The sequence below is a fragment of the Bidens hawaiensis genome, unplaced genomic scaffold (genome assembly GCF_021521415.1).
Source record: "Bidens hawaiensis isolate Kalapana, Puna unplaced genomic scaffold, B.hawaiensis_p1.1 tig00014352_1, whole genome shotgun sequence".
Lineage (NCBI taxonomy): Eukaryota > Viridiplantae > Streptophyta > Magnoliopsida > Asterales > Asteraceae > Bidens > Bidens hawaiensis.
Window position 1 is genome coordinate 178,626 of NW_027492240.1, and position 27,480 is coordinate 206,105.

At 34.2% G+C, this 27,480-nt stretch overlaps 3 protein-coding genes across 3 annotated transcripts in view; 1 reads left to right on the plus strand and 2 right to left on the minus strand.

Moving 5' to 3' along the window:
* The first annotated feature begins 2,777 nt into the window (after positions 1 to 2,777).
* The window catches only part of LOC143546483 (thioredoxin H2-like), a 92,447-nt gene continuing 67,744 nt past the window's right edge, over positions 2,778 to 27,480 (plus strand). Inside the window, exon 1 of the mRNA XM_077038146.1 lies at positions 2,778 to 2,788. The gene's annotated coding sequence lies outside the window, so the exon portion shown is untranslated. The remainder of the gene's footprint in view (positions 2,789 to 27,480) is intronic.
* LOC143546465 (uncharacterized) lies at positions 11,950 to 13,107 on the minus strand. The gene has a single exon (XM_077038134.1). It carries the CDS (start codon positions 13,105 to 13,107, stop codon positions 11,950 to 11,952), a length of 1,158 nt encoding a protein of 385 aa, XP_076894249.1.
* LOC143546466 (putative disease resistance protein RGA3) lies at positions 13,583 to 15,265 on the minus strand. The gene has a single exon (XM_077038135.1). It carries the CDS (start codon positions 15,263 to 15,265, stop codon positions 13,583 to 13,585), a length of 1,683 nt encoding a protein of 560 aa, XP_076894250.1.

Consider the following 27,480-nt stretch of genomic DNA (forward strand, 5'->3'; position numbering starts at 1 on the left):
GACCACGAGCCACGGTCAAAATGACATATTTAAATAATAAAAAAATAGCTAAATAAGTAAATTATTTTATAATAAAAATTATAATTATAGCTATAGATAAGGGTAACTCTAACTCTCTTTATATATAACAAAACTAATAAATGTGTCGAGGACGAGCCTGAAAAACTATTCATAAGCCGAGTTCGAGCATTAGAAATAGAGCTCGAAACGAGCCAAGCTTGAGCTTTCATTAGTTAGAAGAGCTGCTCCGACTCGGCTCATTTTATTTACAACCCTAGTATTTTGAAAGAAGACAATATTAAATAATTAAAATCAGATAATCAGTTGAGTTTGAAGTCTTAACATCTGTTTGACAAATCTCGGTTTATTTAAGTAATTAGTTGATGTATGTAATGGCTATGGCCAACCAGAAGAAAAAAAAACTCTTACAAGTTAGGTTTAAAGAAGGGGTAAAAAGGTAATTTTGCAAATTTGTTTTATCTTTAAACATTAAGTTTTGAATAAATTAAGTTTTGAATAAAGTGATTTATTGTGTAACAAGTCAAAACGAGTTCGGGTCACAACGGGAAATTTTCTTAAGATTTTAGTTTTTAATAAATAATTTTTTATTTTACTTTATGGATAACTTGTGTTACATTTGAATACAGAAAACATATTGCTACAGTAATAATATAATGTTTTGAATAAAGTGATTTAGGAAATTGTATGCATTGAAAAAATACAATAAGGGTAACATTTAAACCGATTTGACCCGCGTTTCTTTAGCTAAATCTTATTATTTGTTTAACTCATTTAACGTGGTAGATGATTAAACATAACCTGGATCCTAATATTTAAAATTTGAACTGCAGGTTGGGAAGTAACTAATGTTATCTGGTGCTGGTCGAACACCAACCACCACTACACAAACTGGCGGATTCATGCAAACCTCTATACCCGTGGGTCGTGTTCAAAACAAACATTTTACCCACAAAATGTCTTGTACCTCAATTCGGTCCTTCCAAAGGACCTATCTGCAACATGACACAATATCACACCTTAAGGGATGAAGTTTGCTCGGTTGGATCTCAGGGCCGAACCTTTGGGGTGGTAGGGTGGTCGACGACCACAGGCCCGACATCTCGCTAGGCCTGATTTTTTTTAAATATGTATTTTTATTGAATGAAATTGCATATTTAATATTTAAACTTAATTACATAACCACTAGCTTGATCTAGTGGCAAATGGTATTACTTCCAACCAAAATGTTATGGGTATGGGTTTCAGTCTCATTTGAGACATGTTTAACTCAATTTTATACATAAGTTATTTACACAACCAAAATTATAACTAGGTAAACTAATATAAAAATTAAATTATTTAAACCCAAAAAAATACTTCTTTTACTTAAGGCTTAAAAAAAATTCTTATTCGGCCCAAAACGTTTTTTGCTTTCTCAGAGCCGGCCCTGTTGGATCTCAAGCTTTTTACTTGAAAAATAAACCGATGCTTCATACGATTCTTGGTATGAATCCGTGTGAAAGGCAATTTCGGTCTATTTTGCATAAGTTGATAAGACCGTGATTTAAAGGCCATGTTCATATTTCACTAGACACGTGCTATCTTTTATAAACGTTTTCATATGCTAGATATACTTTTAAATATTAAAATTTTACAATACACACTTAACTTTTCTCGTGTAGATTGTTCAATCACTACTTTCATTACCGGATTACTAAAGTGACATAGTTCTTAATAATCAATGTTAATTATTCACTAGTTAATGCAAACAATTGTTCAAAGAAACACAATAGTTAAGTGTTTACGTTGTAATGATGAACCTTTCACCCGTGTGATTGAAATTGTTTAGCCACAAATGTTGATCGGTACAAACACGACAATTCCAAAGTTACAAGGCAATTATACATCAATAATATTCAATAATCCTTCCCAAGACGGGTTTAGGACACTTTGGGATTGGCCTTACTACTGTCCAGGTATGGGTATGGGAACGTCTGGGCATGATCCCGGATCATCCTCTAAGACAAATACCACTGATTATATTCGAGCGGTGACCCACCGCGCTATTGTGTTGACTGCCTTGAGCAAACTGGTCATGATCGATTTCTCACACTTCCCCATCATTCATTTCTTCCTCGGTTTTTCTGATTTCATGCTTCCTCTTGGAATTCTTGTCCAATGCATACACCATTTCTTTAAAGTCAAACCGGTCTGTGAACGTCGCCCGGAAGATCTTCTTAATCCAAGCGTCTTTGCTTTAGAAGGTCGGATAAAACTAGCGCGAGAGTATGAGTACTCTAAACAAGATTAGTTCACCATATAAAATCACGTGCTGAAATTTCATTTTCTAATCCATGCATTTCCTTTTTAGTAGTGAGTGGTGCAAACGAGCCGAGGTTGAGACTAATAAAAAACTCATTTAGTTATCGAACCCAAACTCAAACCTTCTACGGGAAACTAGTTTAGGCTTGTCTAGTCGACCATTAACGACCCTTGTGTATTTTTTAAGTTTTACTTCTTTTTGGGCTTTTATGTACACTACATTTGGCTCGTTTGATATTTTTCTTTAAATATATTAAATAATTTTAAAAACATATATAAATTAATAATTCAATAAGAATTCATGGAAAAAAATGGATAATAATAATAAAAAAAAGGAAATATGAAGATTAAAGACCGACTTTGAATTGAACATACATGATACATACATACATGAGTTCAATTAATATCCTCACCCACCTACAAGTACCTACCTTTTTCCTCTGTACTAATTTAGTCAAGAACTCATTAAAACCTCAAAACCCCCCATGTGATCCAGTAGTAGATTTTGATCAAGGTAAAATTTAACATGTTTCTTTCTTAATTTCTTTAATTAGTGATTTGCTTTGTCATATTATTAGTTTTCATTGATTATTTTCTTGTCTCTTAGATTTGGTAAATTGTTGATCATTTGCTTTGTCACATATATATGACTTACGAAATTTTGTACATAGATTTGTTAGACTTAGATTTAACCAAGAAATCAAAGTTACATAGGAAGTCAAAAAAGGTAATATACAAAAAGTCAAAAAGTCAAACTGATGTAAATTATCCAGATTTAGGACCTGACATTTAGATATGGATACCTATTAGTTAGTTAGTTAAAGCGGTTAAATGACCGTCACTTGTAAGGGATAAATACTAGTGTGTGTGTGTGTGTTTGTTTTGTCCATGTTGCAAACTCGTCTTGTTTATGCTAATCATGGTCATAAATTGCATAACCGATCCGGGCAACAAGGTTATCATGACCAGTTAACGGTTATGTTTGTTAAACTAATTAAATGTTGTGACGGTTTTGTAACTGTATTCCCAGTTACATAACCGGCATCTCTGCAATGTAAATAAATAATTTAATGGTGTTCGAATACATCATTTGTTCAAACGCTATTTTATTTTCATTACATAATGTTAATTCTATCTTCGACTGTTTCATTTGGGACGAGTAAAGTTTTAAGCTGTTACTTATATACTTTTTTCCTTTCACTTCTCGCAGATCCTTGTGTTTGCCCAGAAAAACAAGTATGGACTCAACATGGTTTTGGGTGAAATTGGTCTTCGGTGCGTTATAAAATAGTTGATTAGCAATACGATGTTGTTACCTTGAACGACCTGGCTCAAGCTTTAAAAATTGTTTTCTTAGCCTCAGAAGTTGAAAAACAACTCCACCATTTGACTTATGAATTAGAAGATGTGGTTGAGGAATTGGCCACCAAAGCTAAGCGACGTGAACCGCCTGATGCTGATAGTAGCAATAAGAAGGTATTAAAATTCATTCCGCCCAACCAGTTTCATGCTGCTAAGTATGGTCTTAAGATGAGTTCAATGCTACAAGCCGAATTTTAGTTTGGGTTGAAACAAGGTGGTCAATTTTGACCTGAAAATGATCCCTTTGAAGCTTATGTGGAAGATTCTGTCAAGGATGAAACCGCACCCTGTTTCTTGATTCACAAAGTACCCAGGCATGTCAGCGCCACGACCCCAAATCAAGCTCAGGGATTTAGGAGATGATGCGCCGGTACTTGCCTTTTTTGCTACTAAATTTTTTCTCAGTTTTGGGGTCCCAGACAAATACAAACATGAAAGTGAAGCGAGTAGTCTTTCTGGCAAATCTTTAAGCTTAGGGCATGATCTAATAGAAAGAAGTTCAAGGCATGTGAGGCGTTGCAGGCCCTCTGAAACTGATTTCAACTTCATAAATCCACAGATATTTAAACAACTTAGAGACGGTGGAAGAAGAAAACCAGTTTTTGCAAATGAAACCACTTTTGAGTTTTTACCATCTAAGGATAGTTTAGCAAGCGAGGTTGGGAGATTTTGCAGCCCGCGGTCTGAAATGGGATTCTTTAATCCTCCTATTGATAGAGATCTTAAGTTGGAGGCCACCCAACCCGAATAAGGGAATAATCTAAACTTGCACAATCAACTATCCACGTGTGTTTCAATGACTCCATCATTGGCAAAAGCGTATGTGGAAACGAGTTCAAATTCTTGCACCGGTTTATCTTCAGGTATTCCAAGAAACAAAATGGAAGAAAACCATAACCTTCTTCTGTAATGGAGTCTATATTATCACAACCATCAATCGTTAATCTTGTGAGACGATTTAAGTTTCCATTTTCCAACAACCTCACATTCAGCATACTCTCAATGTCAAGAGATTCAAGTGATACCAAGAAGTTGTCCTTAAGGCACCGCGGATCCACATTATAACAGTTGGAAACGATAAGATTAGTCAGAGTGGATGAGAGGGTGTCCGCTGTTGGGAACGTCACAGATGCAACCAAAGTTTGATGGGAATAATGAAGTCTCTACAGGACCTATGCCGGTATGCCTTGACTTACTTATATAAGTTATATTCATCTTCCATATATGATATGCATTACTTCGTGTGATGGAATCCTTGTATTAAAATAGAACATAAAATAATGTCAACATGCATACTCTGTGTTCTGAATCATATCAGAAGTTCATCTATCATTATTGATTCGTTTATCAAAAGCTCATTGTCTCTTTCAGCTTTATCATGAATGGAATTAGCAAAATTAGACTAGGGAGCAATCAGGAAATTTCCACAGTTAGAAATTGATTCTTGGGGTTTCGGTAATGCTTTATTGCTTCATTTATTTGTAAAATGACTTTCTAAAACTTATTTGCCACTGCACGGATATGATTCATTTTGTCTTTAGCAACCAAGTTACATTTTATTAAAAGGTTAGTAATTTAGACCATTAATTTTTTAAAATGCAGGCGTGTTCCTTGTCGATCCACAGCTACAGTTAAACTTGAGCTACTTTCGTTGACGGATGGCATAATTACTCTACATTCTTCACAGATTAACGTTGAAAAAGGTAAAGAAAATCTGAAACTCCAAACACCCACCCTGTCTCAAAAAACGGTACAATAACCTCCTTAAATTGTGGCACAACAGGTTTTAAACCTGATCTTCCAGAGAGCCCGCTAAAGATTTGCAACTTCTAGCATACGTATCTTGTGATGAACTCCCACACTTTGTGGGACTCAAGAGATTCTTGGGAGTTTATGGATGTTGAAATTATATACGTGCGCAAATTTGGTATCATTTGGGACGGAAAAGGCAACTAGCATGGATAGCATGGAATCTATTATACACGTGATAATCGTACGTTGTGGGACATTGGAGAGTTACAGTTGTCCAAGTATTCAAGTAACATTATAAAGACCTTGGAAATAATGAAATTTCCTTTAGTTGCAACCGTGGCCTTCCCAATGGCGGACGACCTCTCATCCACTTTGATTAATCTTTTCATTTCTAGTTGTGATGATGTGGATTCACGATGCCTTAAGGGCAACTTCTTGGTATCACTTGAATCTTTTGACATTGAGAGTATGCTAAATATGAGGTTGTTGGAAAATGGAAACTTAAATCGTCTCACAAGATTAACGATTCATGGTTGTGATAATATAGACTCCATCCCAGAAGAAGGTTATAGTTTTCTTCCATTCTGTTGCTTGGAATACCTGAAGATAATTGCAAGAATTTGAACTCGTTTCCTCATACGCTTTTGCCAATGATGGAGTCATTGAAACACACGTGGATAGTTGATTGTGCAAGTTTAGATTATTCCCTTATTCGTGTTGGGTGGCCTCCAACTTAAGATCTCTATCAATAGGAGGATTAAAGAATCCCATTTCAGACCGCGGGCTGCAAAATCTCCCAACCTCGCTTGCTAAACTATCCTTAGATGGTAAAAACTCAAAAGTGGTTTCATTTGCAAAAACTGGTTTTCTTCTTCCACCGTCTCTAAGTTGTTTAAATATCTGTGGATTTATGAAGTTGAAATCAGTTTCAGAGGGCCTGCAACGCCTCACATGCCTTGAACTTCTTTCTATTAGATCATGCCCTAAGCTTAAAGATTTGCCAGAAAGACTACTCGCTTCACTTTCATGTGTTTAATTGTGTGGAAGCCCAAAATTAAGAAAAAAGTGTAGTAGCAAAAATGGAAAGTACCGGTGCATCATCTACCAAATCCACGAGCTTGATTTGGGGTCGTGATGCTAACATGCTTGGGTCCTTTGTGAATCAAGAAACAAGGTTTGCGATTTTCTAGTAATGTTTTATTGCCTTGTTCATAAATGTGTATTTGTGATTTTCTTGTGCATGATATATTTTCTGTTCATTATGATTTTCACAGGGTGCGATTTCATCCCTGACAGAATCTTCCACATAAGCTTCAAAGGGGTCATTTTCGGGTCAAACTTGACTACAAAGTTGACTTGTAGCTTAGAACTCATCTTAAGAGCATAGTTGGCGCTTGGTAGCATGAAACCGGGCTGGAATGAACTTTAATACCCTCTTGCTGCTGTTGGTGCCTGGATCAGGCATCTCGCGTCGCTTAGCTTTGGTGACCAAATCGTCAACCATATCTTCTAATTCATAAGTCAAATGGTGGAGTTGGTTCAACCACACTTGAACCGATCGTTCTCTTAAATACTTCTGGCCTGGCCAGCGTCTGAAAGTAGAGCTTCGATCAGTGTCAAAGTGTTTTACAACTTCTGAAGTCTAGAATCAATTTTTAAAGCTTGAGCCAGGCCGTTCAAGGTATACAACATCAAATTGCTAATCAACTCTTTTACGACGGACCCAAGAGCAATTTCACTGAGAACCGTATGTAACTTTTATAGGCATAATTAGGAAACATATTATCTTCCCGAAGTACCCTTTTCTGTTTGTTAAAATGTCTCCCATTGTCTCTTTAGTTTCTTTAATGCCATTATTATGTTCAACCATTGATCAAATAGTCTTAAGTTAGATACGCTCTAAAAGAAACTGGATGTAAATATAGGCGGTCCATTGGCAAAGTCAGTATAAACGCCAACGGGTTGGGAGGTCTTTAGTTCAAGTGTTCCAGAAGACAGAAACTAGTCATTCTAAATTATATGTTACATCATATATACAGATGAGAAGATCTAGATGATTAAATTATGAGAAAGCGAGTTCAGAGTTCTATATCACAAAAGTAAATTTTACTTAATAAGCTAATTTTTTTAGTGAACACGCCCCTTTTAAAATCTACTCGTAAATCCATCTATTACCTATTTTATGAAGCTCGAGCTCGTACAAATTTAATGAGAAATAAGCAGTAGATGTCACTAGTGAAGGCAAATAATGTTCGAAAACAAACCCGCTTTCAGTTCACTCAAATGCTCGTTCAAGAAGTAGAAGATGTCAAAATCATGTTTCAAATCCTTCCTATATTCGCCTTTACCATGATACTTAACCGTTTTTTAGCCCAATTATCGACGTTTTCAGTCCAGAAAGCGGCCACAATGAACATGAACATCGGGTCATTCAAAGTCCCGCCCGCATCACTATTCGTTTTCTCATTATTTTCATGATGATCTTGGCCCCGTTATATGATCACATCATAATCCCATTGGCTAGAAATTAAATTGACCAAATTTAAAACTGGTCATGTTAACCGAGTTTATTATCTTTATATTCTTTATTGCTTAATTTATCTTTAGGGGTGCACTGGGTCAGTTTAGGTGGGTTTTGGGCTCAAACCTAACCAAAAACGGAAATTTGGGTTTTGAGCTTTTGAAAAACTGTACGGTTTTGATTTTACCATTTGGACTTAAAGTTTTGAGCCGAAAATAATAAATTTTGGCCTAAATAAGTAAATTCTTTTGTTAATTAAATTATTAACCGGTTATTATACATTTGGGTTACACTATTTATTATATTATTATAAATTACTCAACATTTAAAATAAAAATGAAAAACCATTAATTCGGTTGGTTTTGGTTTTTCTGGAACCAAATTGAAACTTCGGTTATCTCAAAAACTATAAAACCAAATACTAGTTTTTTGTTTGGATTCAGGAATTAGTAATTTCGGTTTCATTATCTTTTTCATTGTAATTTCTCTATATAAAGAGATTTGATTTTGGTCTATGCTTCTCCAATTTAGCCATGACGGTTGCGGGCCTAGTCGAAATTAAACGCAAGAAAGTAGATATGGGCCCGGGCCAGGCCCATTTCATTCCTATGGATAGCATTTCAATATTTATTTCTCGGATCCGCGAATCTTTTCGTGTTGGCGGGTTTAATGGAGTTTTCGTTTAGTGAAGCACCGGTTAAAATGAGGTCGTTAGTGACTTCGTTTTCGTTTGCTTCTTTGGCTATGGGTTACTACCTTAGCAGTGTGATTGTCTCGGTCGTGAACGGTGTCACGGGCCGAGGGCCCCACCAATCGTGGTTGTTCGGTGAGAGTTTGAATCATTATAAGCAAGAGGTTTTATTGGTTAATGTTTGGTTTGAGTTTGTTGAATTTTTGCAATTATTTGTTTTGGGCTAAACGTTATAAGTATAGGGTGATAATGGGTTGTAATTAAATTGTATCAAGTTATGGTTGTTGTAATGAAATTGTTCACCAAACTACTTTAATATTAATATTATCATCAATGTTTTAAAAGCCTGTTTTTAATTTGTATCGGATTTGGTTAAAAAATGATACAACCGTTTGAACAGGGATGTACGGGAGATTCAACCGGGTTGAAATATTTACCCTTATAATATACATCACACATTAACCAAACATTACACTTACAATGATTGAGTTAAATAGAAAGTTGCATTAATTAGTCAATTATACAAGATATAAAGAAACCAACCATGGATATGTATAGGATACGAAGTTGGTTGATTAACAACTTGTTGTTTACCGTCTTTACTCATTTTAGTCTTATTTTATAGGTTAAATGTCATTTGAAAAATATGGGCCTAAAAAAAGTATCAAAATTCTCTTGGGCTTAAACTGGTATTTAGAAAAAACGACGGTTCGATGGTTTAGCATACCGCCCAAAAATATCTGGATCTAAATACCGGCTGCCTTACCGAAACCTGGTATAACCAACCGATTCGTACTGTGTTTTAAAACATTGATTATTATAGCTTTAATGTCTACTAAGTAATAATATCATTGAAAGGGATGTAGCTCAAATGGTAGAGTGCTCGCTTATCATGCAAGAGGTACTGGGATCGATACCCTGCATCTTGATTTTATTAAAAGTCATTATTTTCGTTACGAAAACCTTAAGTCCTACTAGTCAGCTGTAAGTTAGTTATTTATTACAATATATTTTACTAAACAAACATTATTTTAAAACGATCTCATTCTACTTTTACTTCTACATTACTAACCGTGCAACGCTCGACCTAACAGGGAGAGACACTATTTTACATAGCTGGATACCGCTAAGCCAAATGCACTTTGGTCATTGAATAAACAAATGCGAATAACTGAATAGGGTCGAGATCCTGTATTAAAGTTGAGTTTTTAATAAGTTGATCTCGACTCCTTCACTTCTACTAAAAACAGTAAAAAAACTAATGCATATCGGCTTCCTAGCATCGATTGCTGACCAAATTTGCGAACTAATTCGAAAGTCCATAGACACTTATAATTAGCAAAGTGCAGTGTGTGCTTGTATTGATACAGAAGTAGTCATGCATCTTCCAACTCGAGTTTTTGCAGATATGCGGTATGGTAAGTGTTGGGCGTGCTATAATGCTCGTTAAACGATCATTTTGTCAAGTCACTAGGTTCTGTTTATCTAAAGTTTAAATGATGTATATTTTGTTTTCGGTATTTGTATACTTTAAAATTTTATACTACGCTGCTCGAGTTGAAGGTGGTGTTGCAGAAGAAGCGTTTGGTCAAATTTTTCATGATATCGAAACTTGTTAATAAAATTGTTGTTTGGTTAATTTTATAAAAATTTTACTGCAGGACCAGTTTCATGTAGCATAAAGTCAACCCCTCTAGCCAATATCATGTAGCATGGAAAATTTTACTTTATTTAGTTGTATGAAATAAACTTAACATGTAACAGAAACTGTAACATGAGAATTCACAGCAGAACACATCAACGAACTGAAACGCTACAGGACTGACCTGCTTGACTTTATCTTGACCCATTTGACCAGTTTCGCTTTAATTTTTTTATTTTGACACGTTTAAATTTAATTCACTGCCTGAATCTCTTAATTCACTATCTTTTGACCCGTTTGACTATATTTTGACCCATTTAACCAGTTTCTCTTTAAGTTCCTATTTTGACACATTTAATAATGATTCACTGCCTGAACCGCATAATTCACTATGTTTTGACCCGTTTCATTTTAATACACCGCATATTGACCCGTTTGACTGTATTTTGACCCATTTGACCAGTTTCACTTTAAGTTCCTGTTTTGACCAGTTTAATTTTAATTCACTGCCTAAACCGCTTAATTCGCCATGTTTTGACCCGTTTTGTTTAATACACCAGATTTTGACCCGTTTATATATCAATTTACTATATTTTGATATGTTTCGGTTTAATTCACTATGTTTTAACCCGTTTCAGTTTTATACTCCATATTTTGGCCCGTTTCATTTTAATACACCATATTTTGACCATTTTCGTTTCATTTAACTATACTTTGACCCATTTAGTTTTAGTTAACTATCTTTTGACCTGTTTATATATCAACTCACTATACTTTGGCCCGTTTCATTTGACCCGTAAAGTTTTAATTCACTATCTGAACTGCTTAATATTAATTCACTGTGTTTTGAGTCAATTAACTCTATTTTGACACGTTTCATTTTAATACACTATATTTTGGCCCGTTTCATTTTAATACACCATATTTGACCAGCTTCATTTTAATACACCATATTTGTCCTGTTTATGTATCAGTTAACTCTATTTTAACCTGTTTTGTTTTAATAAATATATTAGTGTTTATTACATGAGATAGAACTTATTACAGTTATATATATAATAAACAAGCGGACCTAGTTAAATTTGGTATGTGACGTTTGGGGTCGAGTTTAGGCTTGCTTTGATTCGAGTTTTTAACAACTCGATCTTGAGTAACCTAAAGTGCAACTCGACTCCTTCACACTCTGATCGCCCACTCATCTTTTTTATATAACAGATGAGTTTCTAAAAAGTTTTCAAAATTTACTTTTTTCAATATATAAGAACTTAACAAAGGTTCTAAATTATATAAAACATTCCACTTAAAACTACATACACAGGAACATAAAGAAAAACAAAACCTGACATTAGTTCATATGATTTTAAACGAACATGAAAAGAGATCGATCCAGATACAAAGCATTCTAGGTAAAAAACTAAACATATTGTAACTGAAAACGAGAAAGTATGCAGACTGAAATGAAATTATAAACAAGAATGTAAAAAACATGTCAACTTACCTAATAATAAACCCTTTGAAGCTTTACTTGTTATGTGGAAGATTTTGTCAAAACCATACCCTGTGAAAATCATAATGTGCATAAAATATATCATGCACTAGAAAATCACAAATATTTATTTATGAACAAGGCAATAACGGTCACAAACCTTGTTTCTTGATTCACCAAAACTCCAGCCTAGGGATTTGAGAGAGGATGCGCGGGTACTTGCCTTTTTTGCCATCACACTTTTTTATCAGTTTTGGGGTATTAGACAACCACAAACTTGAAAGTGAAGGGAGTAGTCTTTCTGGCAGATCTTTAAGCTCAGGGCATGAAAAAATATGAAGTTCTTCAAGGCATGTGAGATGTTGCAGGCCCTCTGAAATTGATTTCAACTTCTTAAAACCATGGATTTTTAAACAACTTAGAGACGGTGGAAGAAGAAAACCAATTTTTGCAAATGAAACTACTCCCAAGTTGTCACCATATAAGGATAGTTTAGAAAGCGAGTTTGGGAGATTTTGCAGCCTCCACTCCGAAATGGGATTCTTCAAACCTCCTATTGAAAGGGATTTTAAGTTGGGAGGCCACCCGACCCAATTAACAGAATAATCCAGATTTGGGCAACAAACAATCTCCACTTCTTCCAATGACTCCATCATTGGCAAAATTGTATGAGGAAATGAGGTCAAATTCTGGCAAGAACTTATCTTCAGGTATTCCAAGCAACAACACGGAAGAAAACCATACCCTTCTTCTGGAATGGATACTATGTTATCACAACCATCTAATGTTAAACGTGTGAGATGATTTAGGTATCCTTTATCCAACAACTTCAAATTCAACATACTCCTATTAATCTCAAGAGATTCAAGTGATACCAAGAACTCAAGAAGTTGTCTTTTAAGGCAACATGGATCCACAACATCACAACCATAAATCATAAGCTTCTTCAAAGTGCACGAGAGGCCGTCCGTTGTTGGGAAGGTCAAGGATGCGACTGCAGGGCAATCATTCATTTGCAACATCTCAACGTTACTTGGACAGTTGTAACTCTCCAATATCCAACAACCTATAAGTCTCACTACTCTGATAGATTCCAATCTAGCTGCCTTTTCCTTCCCAAATGATACCAAACTGGTACTCGTAAATATATTCAGCGTCCTTAAACTCCCAAGAATCTCTTCTGATTCCCAGAAGTGTGTGAGTTCATCACAGCCAGCAACGTTGAGACATTCAATTGCTCGAAGATGCCATAAAATTTTGCCATGTTGCTGAGAAAGTCCTTCAATATCAGTTATATCCAAGCGAACTGAAGATGACGACACGCCGACCATACTTCTTAACACTGCTAAAGGGCATTCATGTATAGATAAAGAACAAAGTGACGGTATTGGCTATATTGTCACTACATCTAACATCGGGCATTTTGTTAGACTTTTTAAACGAAGACAAGGAAATGATTTGTCATCGCCACCACTTGACCACTCCTTCCACCCGAGCATACCCAGAAAACTCAAATATTTAAGTGATGGAAATGCACCACCGTTGTTTGATATAGAAGGTCCACTGGACTCTGAACCCAACCTCTCCAACCCATACATGCCTTCAACTTCCAACCGTTCAAGTAACGGTAGATATCCAAGTGTTGGAAAGTGTGTACAACGTTCACAACCAATCAATCTAACCTTGGTTAAACAAACAAACGAGGGATCCCCGACCCAACTAGGAAACTTTGTTCCCCCATATTGCTCGATCTCCATGCTCGTCAAATTCCTAAAAGGTCTTAACCTTCAAGTACTTCATACTCAGTTACTTCATTTCTTGAACCATCAAAGGCTTCACTCCATTGCAGATGCAAATCACGCACTCCTTTCTTTTCTTGTAATTTCCCCTCCTTTGCTTGTAATGCATTTTGCACTTTGTCAGACCCTTGATGGAAAGCTGACCTTGAATATACCTTATATCCATAAGTTGAGAAATGTTGAAAGCATCAGTTTCTCCAATAATTACAACTTTGGTCAGCGTGTGTAGACCCTTTAACTCACTAATTCCTAATGGCATCTTTTTCAATGCTGGAGTGCGAGTGAGGTCGAGATGTCGTAAGTTTATTAACTTTGAAATGCTATCTGGCAAGCTAGATAGGTAATAACACTCATACAACAACAAGCTTTGTAGATTCTGAAGGTCACAGACTTGTTCGGGTAAACACGCGATCGGAGTGTTGGAGATATTTAGGTACCTCAGATGCTTAAACCTACCAATGGACTCGGGTACCTCTGTAATGTTATAACCAGCTAGGCTTAGCACCCTTAGGAATTTCAGTTGGGGGAACAGTTCTAAAATAGCCTTTTTTGGTACATTTAGATTTTCAAATTGAGGTAACCCTGTAGCTACCGTGGGTAGGAAGGTTCTCAAGTGTCTAGCATTAAGTAGCTCCTTGAACTTATTGTATGCTTCATATTGTTTATGAATAAATGAAACATGATGGGCTTTCTCAAAAGCTCCATTCCTTTGGTAGCTGTCTATCTTACCATCCACCTTTAAAAAGAACTCACCCGCAACACTTGTTGCCAAGTCATGGACCAAGTCATGCATCGTATATCGTGAGATGTCGTTGGAGGAACGCTGAAAGAATGACCTCGACACTAGTTCTGTAAAATACTCGCCACCTAAAATCTCCATTGGTTTGTCTTCATCTAGGTTACACAAATATCCTTCCGCCATCCACAACAAGACTAATTCGTCCTTGTCAAACATGTAGTCCTTTGGAAATAAGCAGCAATACTTGAAGACTCGCTTCAAATCCGCTGGGAGGTCGTAGTAACTCAGCTTTAGAGCTGGAATAACCTCATTGTTATCATCAAATTTCCATAATTCGCTATTCAAGAGTTCCTCCCAGTCTTCATGATTGGATTTTGTTCCAAATACCCTCCCAAGTGCTCTCAAAGCCAAAGGCAACCGATCACATTTCTTGATGATATCCTTACCGTGCAATTGAAGTGCTTGGTTCCAATCGAAGTTTTGTTCACACGACGCGTGTTCAACAAATAAAGATAGAGCGTCTTCATCTGACAAAAGATCGAGAGGGTAAGCGTGAGTGGAGTTCATTGCTGAAGCAACCTTGGTATTCCGTGTTGTCACCAGAATTCTACTTGCAGAAGATCCTACGGAAAAAGGGCGTTTGAGGGTTCTCCACTTTTTGTCTAGAACAACCAGAAACTTCTTATTTGAAAGTTTTCTTTCAAGGGCCAACTGAAGAAGATTTAGAGTACTAATATCTCCATCTTCTGTCTCTTTTCCACCCACGGCTAGAAAAACGGCTTTGCTGATTCCATATACATTAAAATCATCCGAAACAGAACCCATCTTGAGAGCATACTTAGTGGAATGAACTTTGGACGGAACGTACTTCAATACCCTGCTGCTTCTGCTGCTGGTGCCTGCATTAGCCAGCTCGCGTCTCTTAGCTTCGATGGCCAAAACGTCGACCATGTCTTCCAATTCATAAGTCAAATGTTGAAGTTGGTTCAACCACACTTGAACTGATTTTTCTCTTAACTCCTTCTCGCCCGCATCTAAAAGTAGAGCTTCGATTTGGGTCAAAGCGTTCAGGCACAACGTCTAAAGTTAGAGCCACGTCTTTCAAGGTATACGACGCCAGACTTATAAGCAAGTCTTTTATGGCGGAGAAAGCAGCAGCTTCACCGGAAGCCATTGTTGTGTTCAGTTAGGATCTGCAAGAAAGAATTAAAAAAACAGTAAGTATATTATAAGCCTGCAGTAACATCTTGCCTTTAAGCTTAAGTTTTACTGATCATCCCAAATGCAACCGTACTTGTATTAACAATAAGATAGCATATTGTTTAAGTAACTACAAATTAAATATTACTTCTGTCACACCCCGACCAAAGGCGGCGGAACATGCCGGGGTGTAACGATTGCTCATAAGCGCATGACACTATTTAAAGCGACAATATTTAACAAACTCATTTCATTTCACAACATCGAAAATGTCACATAACCAAATAGTCATAACTCAAATACAACAAAATATAACAAAATATAGCAAATCAAATATTGTTCATTTTTGCTAATATCCTAAAGGTATTTGTGATGTTTTCTTCACCGAACTCCATAATCAACCTAGATGCAAACCTGTAACATTTCATAAAATAAAGTTTATCAACACAAAGGTTGGTGAGCAATTCATAAGTTTGAACAATAGATATATAGTATGAAAAGCCACAAAACTAGTATACAAAACCATAAATGATAGCTATAAACTTGGATAAATAGTTATCGCTAACAAGTTAGCGACACCCAACTATAAGGGGTTGCCAAATAGTTTAGGATTTTATAGTTATCGTTAATTGCATTACGTTAACGACACCTTGCCATGAGGGGTTGCCAAATGGTCTAGGATTTATAGTTCCACCATCCAAAAGCGATAAACACATAGTCAAATAAGCATAGAACACAAAATCGAGCAATTATTCAAGTAAGGTATACAACAACGTTTGTGGTTTAAGACCCCAAGTATAAAACATTTAGTTTAGATAAGTTGAAATGTCACCCCCAAAATAAAAGATAGAAAACGGGGTATGAAGTTACTCACGTTCAAGTAATAAACTTGAAAGATTGATTATTTGGAGATTTGCCGGAACGACAAGTTTAACGTATGAAGCCTAAATAAAAGAAAGTCTTGGATTTAGAAAGGTTGTCTTGAAGATCTTTAAATAAAATAATTGTTGCAAAAACTAATCAATTAAAGTTCAAGGTTTAAAATGTAACTATTTAAGAATTTATAATAATAACCCTTTTAAAAAATGTAAGTTTGCTCAAAACCGGGTTAAAGTATCTAACCTTAATATTTACTTAACCAATGTTAAGTAATAAGGTGGGGAAAATGCTAAAATGCAAGTTCCATTAGGCTAAAGATACTAAAACGGGTTTTTAACGAGTGTTCGGGTTGTCGGTTCGGGTCTTGACAAATGGTCGAACCCAAAGTCAACTTTCCAAAATATTAATTGTTATGAGATAACTCATTAAAACATACTAACACTTAAACAAGTACGTAGATCTATTGTTTAGAACTAACAACGCACGTTAAGCGAGTGTTCGGTTTTGTCGGTCCAAACTATGTTATGAGATCAAGTTGGATCCAACTATTCCAAGTACTTAAGAAAAATAATTAAAATCAGTTTGTAAACTATTTGTTTTAAAGAAATATACAAGTCTTGATAACTAAAAACACACTTGTGTGTCTTAAGCGAGTAAAAGTCGGTATAGTTCGGTCTCCATCTCACAAATAGTTCATAGATGGTTTCTACATGCCCAAATATCATAGAACTTGTATATTGGTTTATAAATGAAGAAAACTTAAATTTTACAACAAAAAAAGTTAACTACAAGTCTTTTAAGCAAAAGTTTCGGTTTAGTTCGGTTTCCATCTCCCAACGAGTTCATAGATGGATTCCATATGCTTAATATCAAAGAACTTGTAAAAATGATTTTTGAAACTCAAATCTAGCAATAAACATGTTTAAACAACTATTTTAACAAAACTAGTAAACAAAAGTTCGGTTTCCGGTTTGGACTAGTTTCGGTTAAACCGAGGTTGGTCTTATACAAACCCACACCATGGAACTTGTAAATAAGATGAACAAACTAAAGGGTTAGAAGTTAGTCATAAGTGATATGTATAATAAGTTATGTGTGTGTAAATATATATCAAGAACACGAAGTCCTCCATGAAGCCTTGCCTTATGACATTCGAAACTTAACCAACCGGAGTCGATGAAGTAACAAATAAAGGAAACAAGGGGTGTGTATTATATATATGTTGTACCACCATATTCAAGTGTTAGTAATATTAGATGTACAAGTTAAAATGAAAGACTATAGTTAGTTTGACTTGAGAAGTCAAAACTTCAAAAAATACATAAGAAATAACAACCTTGAATCTATGGAGTTTGAGAGAGTTTTTTTGGAGATGTAGCAAGAGTAAAATGAAGAAGATGGGTGTGTATATATAGGGAAGGAGTGAAGGGTTGGGTATAAAGATTCTTTTATGGTTTGCATAAAAATGGGTATGTTTAAATGGTCAAACAATGCATAATATAAAAAACACAATATTTTATATATTTTAAATGACAAGATCCAATATTTTATATATTTGAAATGTTCGGGTTACAAACGGGTCGGGTTTACATAACAAAAGTGACCCGAAATTAACGAATGTCACAACTTCAGTATTTATTACACAGCCGGCCACTAATCACAACATATGCAGATAAAAAGAATTAATATGCATATATATTTCATTGATATACATCAATGGCAGAGATTATTGGTGTAATAGTTTTAACAATGAAGCGATTAGTTAATCGGCCATGATCATATATAACCTAAGTAGTAAACTAATTAGAAAGTTATATAATAATAATACTAACTAGCTAGGTTAGGGTAACTCAACAATATTACTTTACCCAAACAAATCAGATCAAAAAGGCAAGAAACTAATAATAATAATAATAATAATAATAATAATAATAATAAAGCAATTAATGAACTATATCTAGCTTTGATCACAAACGAAACAAACAAATATGTAATCTATCGATGATCAGACGGAAGCTTAAAGCAATGCAAAGCAAACAAACAAATATGTGTCAAGGAAGTTGATGATGATCATCTTTACCTTATTATTTGTGTTTGTGTTTGATTTCTTACCTAATTTTTCTTGTGTACGGAGGATGGAAGTTGCTTAGTGATGTGAGTTGGATGAAATGAGATCGAGTTTGCGTGTTCTTCTGACAAATACATACAATATTATACATATTGGTCGCTAAGGAACTTTAATAGTATACTATACTATACTATACTATATTTAGTATATTGTATTCAACTCAATAGTATGACATGCATTAATTGCTTGCTTGCTTGCTTTCATCTACGTATCTATATATCTATGTACTGTTACTTTAATTCAATTCAAACTCACTCTTACTACCTTTTTCCTTTTATTATTATTATTATTATTATTATTATTATTATTATTATTATTATTTACTTCAACTCAAGTCAAACTTACTCTTCAAAGCGTTTAGAGGGGAAATTGAGATTCAGGTTAGACACCACAACTAGGGGTGCAAACAGGTCTATTCGTGAGCCACTCAAGATCGGTTCGTTAAAAAGCTCAATCAAGCTGAGCTTAATCGAACATAAGCCTGAGCTTAAGCCTAAAAGTAAGCTCGTTTAATAAACGAGCCGGCTCGAAAGCCTATCATTTATATAACTTTTTAAAATATATATTTAATAATTATTAATTAATGTATATATAATGTTTTGAAAAAATAAATACAAATAACTAAATAATATATTTTATTTTGAGAAAATACCATAAAAAACCAACATATTTTATGTTTTTGCTCATTAAAGTCCCTTAACAATTTTTTGAACGTTAAAGTCCCTTAATATGTCAAATTTGAATGAACATGTGATATAACTTATAAAATGATATAAATAATATTCTTTTTTCTAGTTGATAATTCTGACACATTTGAAAACCCTATTACGAATCCTCAAGTTTGCAATGGAAATGTTTACTCAAGATCACGTGGCGTGAGTTTTTCTTATAAGGGTGGAAACACATATATTATTACAATTACATCATAGGTATCATTGTATCAAAATGGAGCATTATGAATCTGAATTATTTATTGTGCTTTGTTACAAGCTAGAACATATTTAAGTCTTGATTATAGTATTAGAAATTTAGAATGGTTTACCAATCATCTTAATTTAAGTTTCGTCAAAAAAGTAAAATAAAAAATAGAAGAAAACAGAATGGAGTTAACAGTATAAAAAAATTTGATTAAAGATGGATTGCTTTGGAAATGGGCTATGAAGTTTGTGTGGGATGTTGAACTCAATTGCTATGCTTGATGTCACTTTTCAGAGTTCTTGCCAACTCCGGTTTTCACTGTGTTTTAAATGGAACCTTAAAAGAATTTGATTATTCTAACTTTTTTAGTCATATTTAATCAAAACAACATGGCTTTGATGGGTTTCGCATATGAGTTAGATGTTTAAAACCCATATATACACTTTCCCATATATACTACATAAGAAAAAATAACACAAGAAAAAAAAATCAATTCCATATTGTTTTTATGAGTCATGTCACATTCTTGTTTGTATTTTACACGTCAAGGGACTTTAACGTGTAAAAAATTGTTAAGGGACTTTAATGAGCAAAAACAAAAAGTATATTGGTTTTTTATGGTATTTGTCCTTTTATTTTATACATAAAATTATAATGAATATTATTATTAATTTCTTGACCTAATAATTCTGATTTCTGTACGGAGAAAGATTTGAAGAAGTTGCTTGGAAGGTGAGTGAGGTGAAAGTGAAATTTGTGTGACAATTATGTGGATTGGTTGCCAAGGAACTATGTATTCAACTCAAAGTATGTATAGTATGTATTAGTTCAACTCATCAAACTATGTATTAAACTCAAAGTATGTATAGCATGTATTAATTGCTTATATGTACGTATGTTGGTCAACTCAAACTCACTCTCCCTTCTTCCTTTTTTTTCCTTTTATTATTATTATTCCTTCCGACTTTTTTTAATTTATAATATAATAAATATATAATGTTATAAAAGTAGGTTTATAAGGTCGAGTACTCATCGAGTAATCGCTACAAGGGGGCAATCTCAGCCAAATCATATATAGTCGGTCAACTTGGGCTGATTTTAAGTGAAAATATAAAACATAAATTGTATTTTGTAATATTACAGAATGAATATCATTATTTTTATTAATGATTAACAGTTTTTAGAATAATTTAGTATTTACAAATATATTTCTCTTATCTAACTGATATTTATCTATTTTATATTTACCATGTTTGAGTTCTATCTGAATACTCCGAGTATATTCAACTCCTTAGTTAGCCGTCTATGATTCGTCTAATGACTTTTGTAACCTTGTAATATATAGAGGTTTTTTTCCTTTTAATTAGGGATATCAATCAATAAGCTAGTTCATTAATTTTCTATCAGTTCTTATCGTATCTTATCTTAAGAATAATACTCCGTATATTCAAAACAAAATTAGGCTTTCCAGTCTTAACATTACACATGTTTATGCTTGAAACGAGATATCTATAGGTTGCCATTTATAATTGTAAATCTAAACCACTTTGATTTATAATTGAAGATTATTCATGTATAAACATGATTATAGAATACACTATTTTTATCTCTATCACGTGTGATTTTCTACAATAAAATGGTTTCTCTACTTAAAGTTAGTATTTGTTGAAGGTGTGTAGTAATACGTGTGAAACACATACGGCCAATAAAAGCTAGTTACTTTAAACATAAGTATTTTAAAAACCTCTGCAACTTTACTACATAACTAATAAGAAAAGTTAAAATGGAAGTTGTTATAATCGTGATGCAATCAAGTTATAGACTATTGTATTCTTTGAAAACATTGTACCTATAGAAACTAAAACCAAAACGACTCCATCAAAACCCGTAAAGATAAAATTATGATAAAACGAGTTGCGCTGATCTAGAGCTTTGAATAAAAGTTTGAAAGTGTTAAAAAATGAATAAGATAGTTGTGAACTTGTGGTGATATATACTAAAAGATTGGTTGGTGTGGACTTCAATTAAGTCATCAATGATGAGATTGAGTAAATCCCTTAAAACAAAGATGAAAAGTAAATTCATTTAAAAAGTTGAAAAATAAAAGAAAAGAAATGAACACATATGGAAGGAATGAGAGTTTGGAGATATAAATTCCGATTTTTATTTAATTCTGATTCATGCTTGTCCTTGATCTATATTAATTACTATACAGGTGTCTAGTTAGCATCTACTTGTATTATGATATATGTGATTATAAACACACTTTATGAAGCTTCAAAAAGACAAAACATAAATTCACAATGAAGAACTTCTTTCTCCAGATCAATATTAGTCTAGATATTATTTTATATATCAATATGGTATTAGAGCATTTAGACACTCTTGATAGCAAACTCATTTTTGTTATGATTAATTTTTGTTCCTTACGTATTAATTACAACCATGAATTTAAAAGTCGGAACAAAAATAGACATATAATAAATCCCTAAAGCACCGAGGACTGTTTTTATCAACAAAGATATATCTCCGATAGAAAGAAATGAAGCTTTCCAAGACGTCAATCTAGATTCAAATCTATCCGTAACAACTTTCCAACCTCTTGAGTTTCCCATATTTAGACCAATCAGCATCCCCAAGTATAAAAATGGTAATCTCCCCGGTTTACACCCCACCATCGAAGAACACATGACGACATCATCGTAATCCACACGCACCCCATAGAGATTTGACTTATGCAGGTTAATTTTTAAACCAGAAGCAATGAAGAAGCACTTCAAAATACGTATCACTATTTGAGCATTTGAGATCGACCAATCCCCACAAAAAACCACATAATCCGCATAGAACAAATGAGATAGAGAAACACCGTCTGCACCCACTCGCGCCTCCTTAAATAAACCAAGTCTAATAGAGTTTTCTATCATGACATTCAACCCCTCCATAGCCAAAATAAAAAGGAATGGTGATATCGGATCACCTTGTCTCAAACCCCTATGCATGTCAAACTCATTTGTAGGACTACCATTCACTAATACTGAAGGTCTTGATGACTGTAAACAAGCCATAATCCACCGTATCCACTTATCACCAAAACCCATAAACGCCATGATACTCTTTGAGTAGTCCCAAGAAATAGAGTCATAAGCTTTCTCAAAATCAACTTTAAAGATCATTAAATTTTTTTCCGCTTCTTGTACCAATCCACCGTTTCATTCAAGACTAACGACCCATCCAAAATTTGTCGCCCCTTTATAAATGCAAATTGTACCCAACTCACCAAGTTATTAATCACTTTGCCTAGACGGATCGCTAGAACCTTAGCAATTATTTTATTAATAATACCAATAAGACTAATTGGTCTGAAAGCACTTACAAGAAGCGGGCTATAAACTTTAGGAATCAAAGTAATAAAGGAAGAGTTGCATCCTGGGTATTTAGAATCCAAAAAAAATTATTCAACAACTTCAAATATATCTCCTTTAATTACCTCCCAAAAATGTTTCACAAACCCGATAGTAAAGCCATCCGGGCCCGGAGATTTATCCGAACCACACGACCAGACAGCGGATTTAATCTCCTCCAATGTCATAGATGCCTCCAACACCAATATGTCCGCATCGGCAACATATGAAACATTGACCTACGTGTAATCAACGGGACCGTGTTTACTTTCTCAAACCTGGAGGAGAAATAATCAAAGAAAGTCTTCTTCACCTGATTCGGGTCATCCATCCAAACCCCCTCTGCGTTTATCCCTGTAATCGCCTATTGCCTTCTTTTTTTCTTTAGAAGATTATGAAAAAACTTGGAATTTTCGTCACCTAGTTTTGGCCACAAATTCTTACATTTTAAAGCCAATTCAGCAGAGTCATTTGCTTCAATGTTATGTAATTTATACCAAACTTCATTTCGTCTTAGTAATACATAATCCGATCCCTTTCCTTGTTCCATTTCCATCTCACATTTTACCAAATCAGTTTGAAGTTCAACCTTTGTCTCACTGTGATTCTTTTGAATATGTTTAACCCAAACCTTCAAGGTGTTTTTTAAACGTTTCAAGTCCCGTATCGATAATCAAACACACAAACTAAACGAATAACTCGCGTTTATATTAATCAGAAAATATCACTCTAAAAACTGATTACAAACCCTCAAACCCTAACTCGGTTTGACTCTTGATGAACTCTAACTTGGCTACACCAAACACACCCTAGATGAACCCTAACTCGGTTACATCTCGTGTGTGCCTCTTGGATGAACCCTAACTCGGTTAAATCTCACACCACATATCTAATGTCTAATCATAACTCGGTTTATATAGACTAACCCTAACTTGTTAGCCAAGACATTACCAAATATAATAAAATCTAATTATTGGGTTGGGCCTTACACTTGGGCCAAATAACAATTGACCCAACAACGTTTAAGTTTTTCCTTCGGTTTACACATGCCCATACCTTGAATCTCTAATTCCCAAGAATCTTGATTACCTTGTAGATGGTAATGCCAAAAGATATGCAGATAGCATTTAGACTTCAACTAGGAAACCAATATTAATCTAGACTCTAAAGTTCGTATATTTGTAATATCAATTCAACTATATTTATTAAAGAAATAAAAAAAAAACAACTTTGTCCACAAATCAATAAATAAAAGTTACAGAGTACAAATATACCATATCAAATTCACATTTAGTCCTATTTAGTAAAGACTAATGTTAAGCTTTATTCATTGTTTAATGTGACAAACGGATTGACTCCCTTTTTGAGTCTTAACTCTTAAGTCTTAACCCGATCAAAAAACCGCGTTGGGAACCATATCCAATATTGAAGCCGAGCCCAACCCGAATTTGTAAATCGGTTTGACCTTACCAGAATCACAAGGTTATAAGCCTATACCTTGAAATTGTTTGAACCCGATCAAACCCAAATCGAAACGGTAAAAAGACCATCCCTTCCCCCTTATAAAACCAGGTTGGAACCCGCACATGTTTCACTAAAAACCAGGGTTGACTTCCTATGACCCGGCCAGACCTGAATGGCCATCTCAAGGAGAGGTAGTTAATAAAAACATATGCCTATTACAATTAGAAACGGGTTGGTTTGACACCTTGGCATACAATCCTTAAAACATCTATATGTGCTTGACATGAACAAAAAAGTTATTTAGCATTTTCACTTTGGATACAAAGACGTGTAACTTATTAATGTTCCAACACTTTAATTATATTGGCTGTCAGTACGAATATAAATATATTGTTAAGTAATAGATGGTGTTATCATTTAAACAGTTGTAAAATTTGTAAAATGGAGTTGGAGTGTAAAGTAAAACCAAATCTCAAGATTTGAATATAATATTGCTTTGTGCCGTCAGTCAACATGGCGGTATGGTGAGCATGATGATTTTATCTACACAGATTTCAATGGTACTTCCTATTTTATTAAATATGAACTTAGAAAATAAGCATTTGGTGTGTCATGTGTACGTGTATTATCACCAATGTTCGTATAGGTATAGCTATCTCGTATGTGTCCCAGTAATCCCTATGATTAATTACCTAATATTTATGATATGCGATGTACGGCTTGACTATATATGCATTTTATGACACACTCAGAGCAAGGGCTTTTTTTTGTTATTCATCGAACATAGGGGCCGGCCAAGGGTAAATACAATTATTGGTTTCAAATACAAAATGTCAACCTATATTTATCTTCTACGATAAGTGATAAAAACAAAACACGGGATCTTATATTAAACTAAATTTGAATGCGATAGAAATTAATATGATATAAGCATCCTTAATCACATGGATCGAGTGCTATAAACCAGCCCTTAATCAATCGCTTTAACTAGGTGTTAACTACATGTTATGACATGGTTTTAAGTTTATTGTCTTGTGCCTATATATCATGAGTGATATATAAACGCCTTAGTTTCTCTCTACAATTTCTTGTTTTAATCACTCTTTTCATTTTCAATTGATTTATTACTTAAGATAGTTACTTATCCGTAATTTCAACTATAACTTGTCTCAAAAATCGTTTCACGAGTTCTAAATTATAATAATGAGCTATTCACATCCAAAATGAGAATGCCTAAATTCATTGTAACTTAAGGTTGTGTCGTGATTGTGGGTTTGATTTATACATTCAACTTAAGTAAATTTGTTACCTCAAATGTTTGTAATAACCAACAACCGTTTGTTTTATCACCAACGTTCGTATAGGTCGACAAACATAATAAACATTAACAAAAGCACAATCAAGAAATATTCACTACCTAGTTAATGCAAGCAATTGTTCAAACAAAAGTTGAAAGAGTTTATATTGCAAAACAACACAAATCCAAAGTCATGATGCACTTATAAAACACACAACCAAGCTACATTAGATGCATTCTACATACCTAGACTTATTTAAAAGACCCAATAAAATTAACTAAAGTAACTGCAACTGAAAACACACAACACAAGGAACAATTCAAGCATCTTTTTATATGCTTCCTCATGCCGAAGGCGGGTAGAAGGCGGTGCGCCACACGCCTTGGGCCAAAGTGGATGTCTCGAGTGGGTTTGTAGCTTGTGCTTCATCATCCCGTGGCCAGTACATCAGTGGGGGTACTCCTGGATAAGACGGTTGATTGATTTGATCAGTTTTGGTAGCACGGGTGTAATTAAAAGCTGTTGACTGCACCCTCCTTTCGTTTACCGGTTACTTTGGATCGAGCTTTAGCCATTTACAACCAAAAATAGAAAAACTCATGAGTACTCTAAAACAAGTCGAGCATGAGCCTTAAATGAAGCTCATTTAGTTATCGAGTCTTAACAAGCCCTTTTTTTTACTTCTTTTCAGACTTGTATGTACTAATTTTACAATTTGCACTACATTACCGAGCTCGAGCTGGCCTTAGGCTTGTTTAAGGGTTTTCTCTTTATATATATAAATTATCAATTCATAATAATAAGTCGAGCTCTATAAACAGAGCTCGAAACCAGCAGAGCTTGAGCTCTTGTACGTCAAAACGAGTTGAGCTCAAGCGTAGTCGAGCTTGGGCTGGGTCGTTTAAGCATGTATTTTCAAATATTATATATCTATTAAAACATTAAGCTTAAAACATACATACAAGTGTACAAGTTGTATATATGGTTACTAGTTTTTGAACCCGTGTATTACACGGGATTTGTCAAATAATAAAAATAAAAAGATCCATTATTTGAAAGAAATGAACAAAATTAAATGTAAAAATAAAATATATAGTACAAATAATAAGAAGTCTAGAATCTCAAATTTACAAAATCGATTTTATATATACAATATTTGCATAAATTGTTTTGACCAATTACCCGTTGATAACTATGATGAATGAGATGAAAGATTAGAAAATTAGAATGAAAATTATAATCCATTTCTCAAAATTGTTTTGTTCCATGACCTATGGATTGTTAGAATAAATAAGATGAGAAATTAGATTATTAGAAATGAAATTATAACCTATTTGTCAAAATTATCTTGACCCATGGATTGTTAGGTAGAATTAAATGAGACATTAGAGAATTAGAAAGGAAATTATAACCCATTTGTCAATATGGTTTTGCTCCATAATTCATGGATAAGTCAAATGAATAAGAAGAGAGATTAGGCCAAGAATGAATGTGAGATTGCCAAATCATCTTCATTTTCTTTTATTAGTATAGTAGTTAGATGTTGTAATAAATGATTAATCTAACAATTTCATAACATAAAGTTGATAGAGTTTACTCATCAAAATATATTCTTTAACCAACTCCAACAAATATATATTATTGATTTGAAAAGTTTCAACATTGTAAAGTTAAACCAAGGAACTCTGTCAACGTTCCTAAACGCCACAGGAGAGTTGTGTAACGTTCAACGAAATAGACGTTTTGTGAACATTAAACCATTGTTGCTCAGTCGGTTTTTCTCCTCTTGTTGTGTTTCCAAACGTCACACCATCGTTACAAAACTCTCATTTCTTCCTTTTATTCTAAATATCACTTCCAAGGTTCGAACCCAAG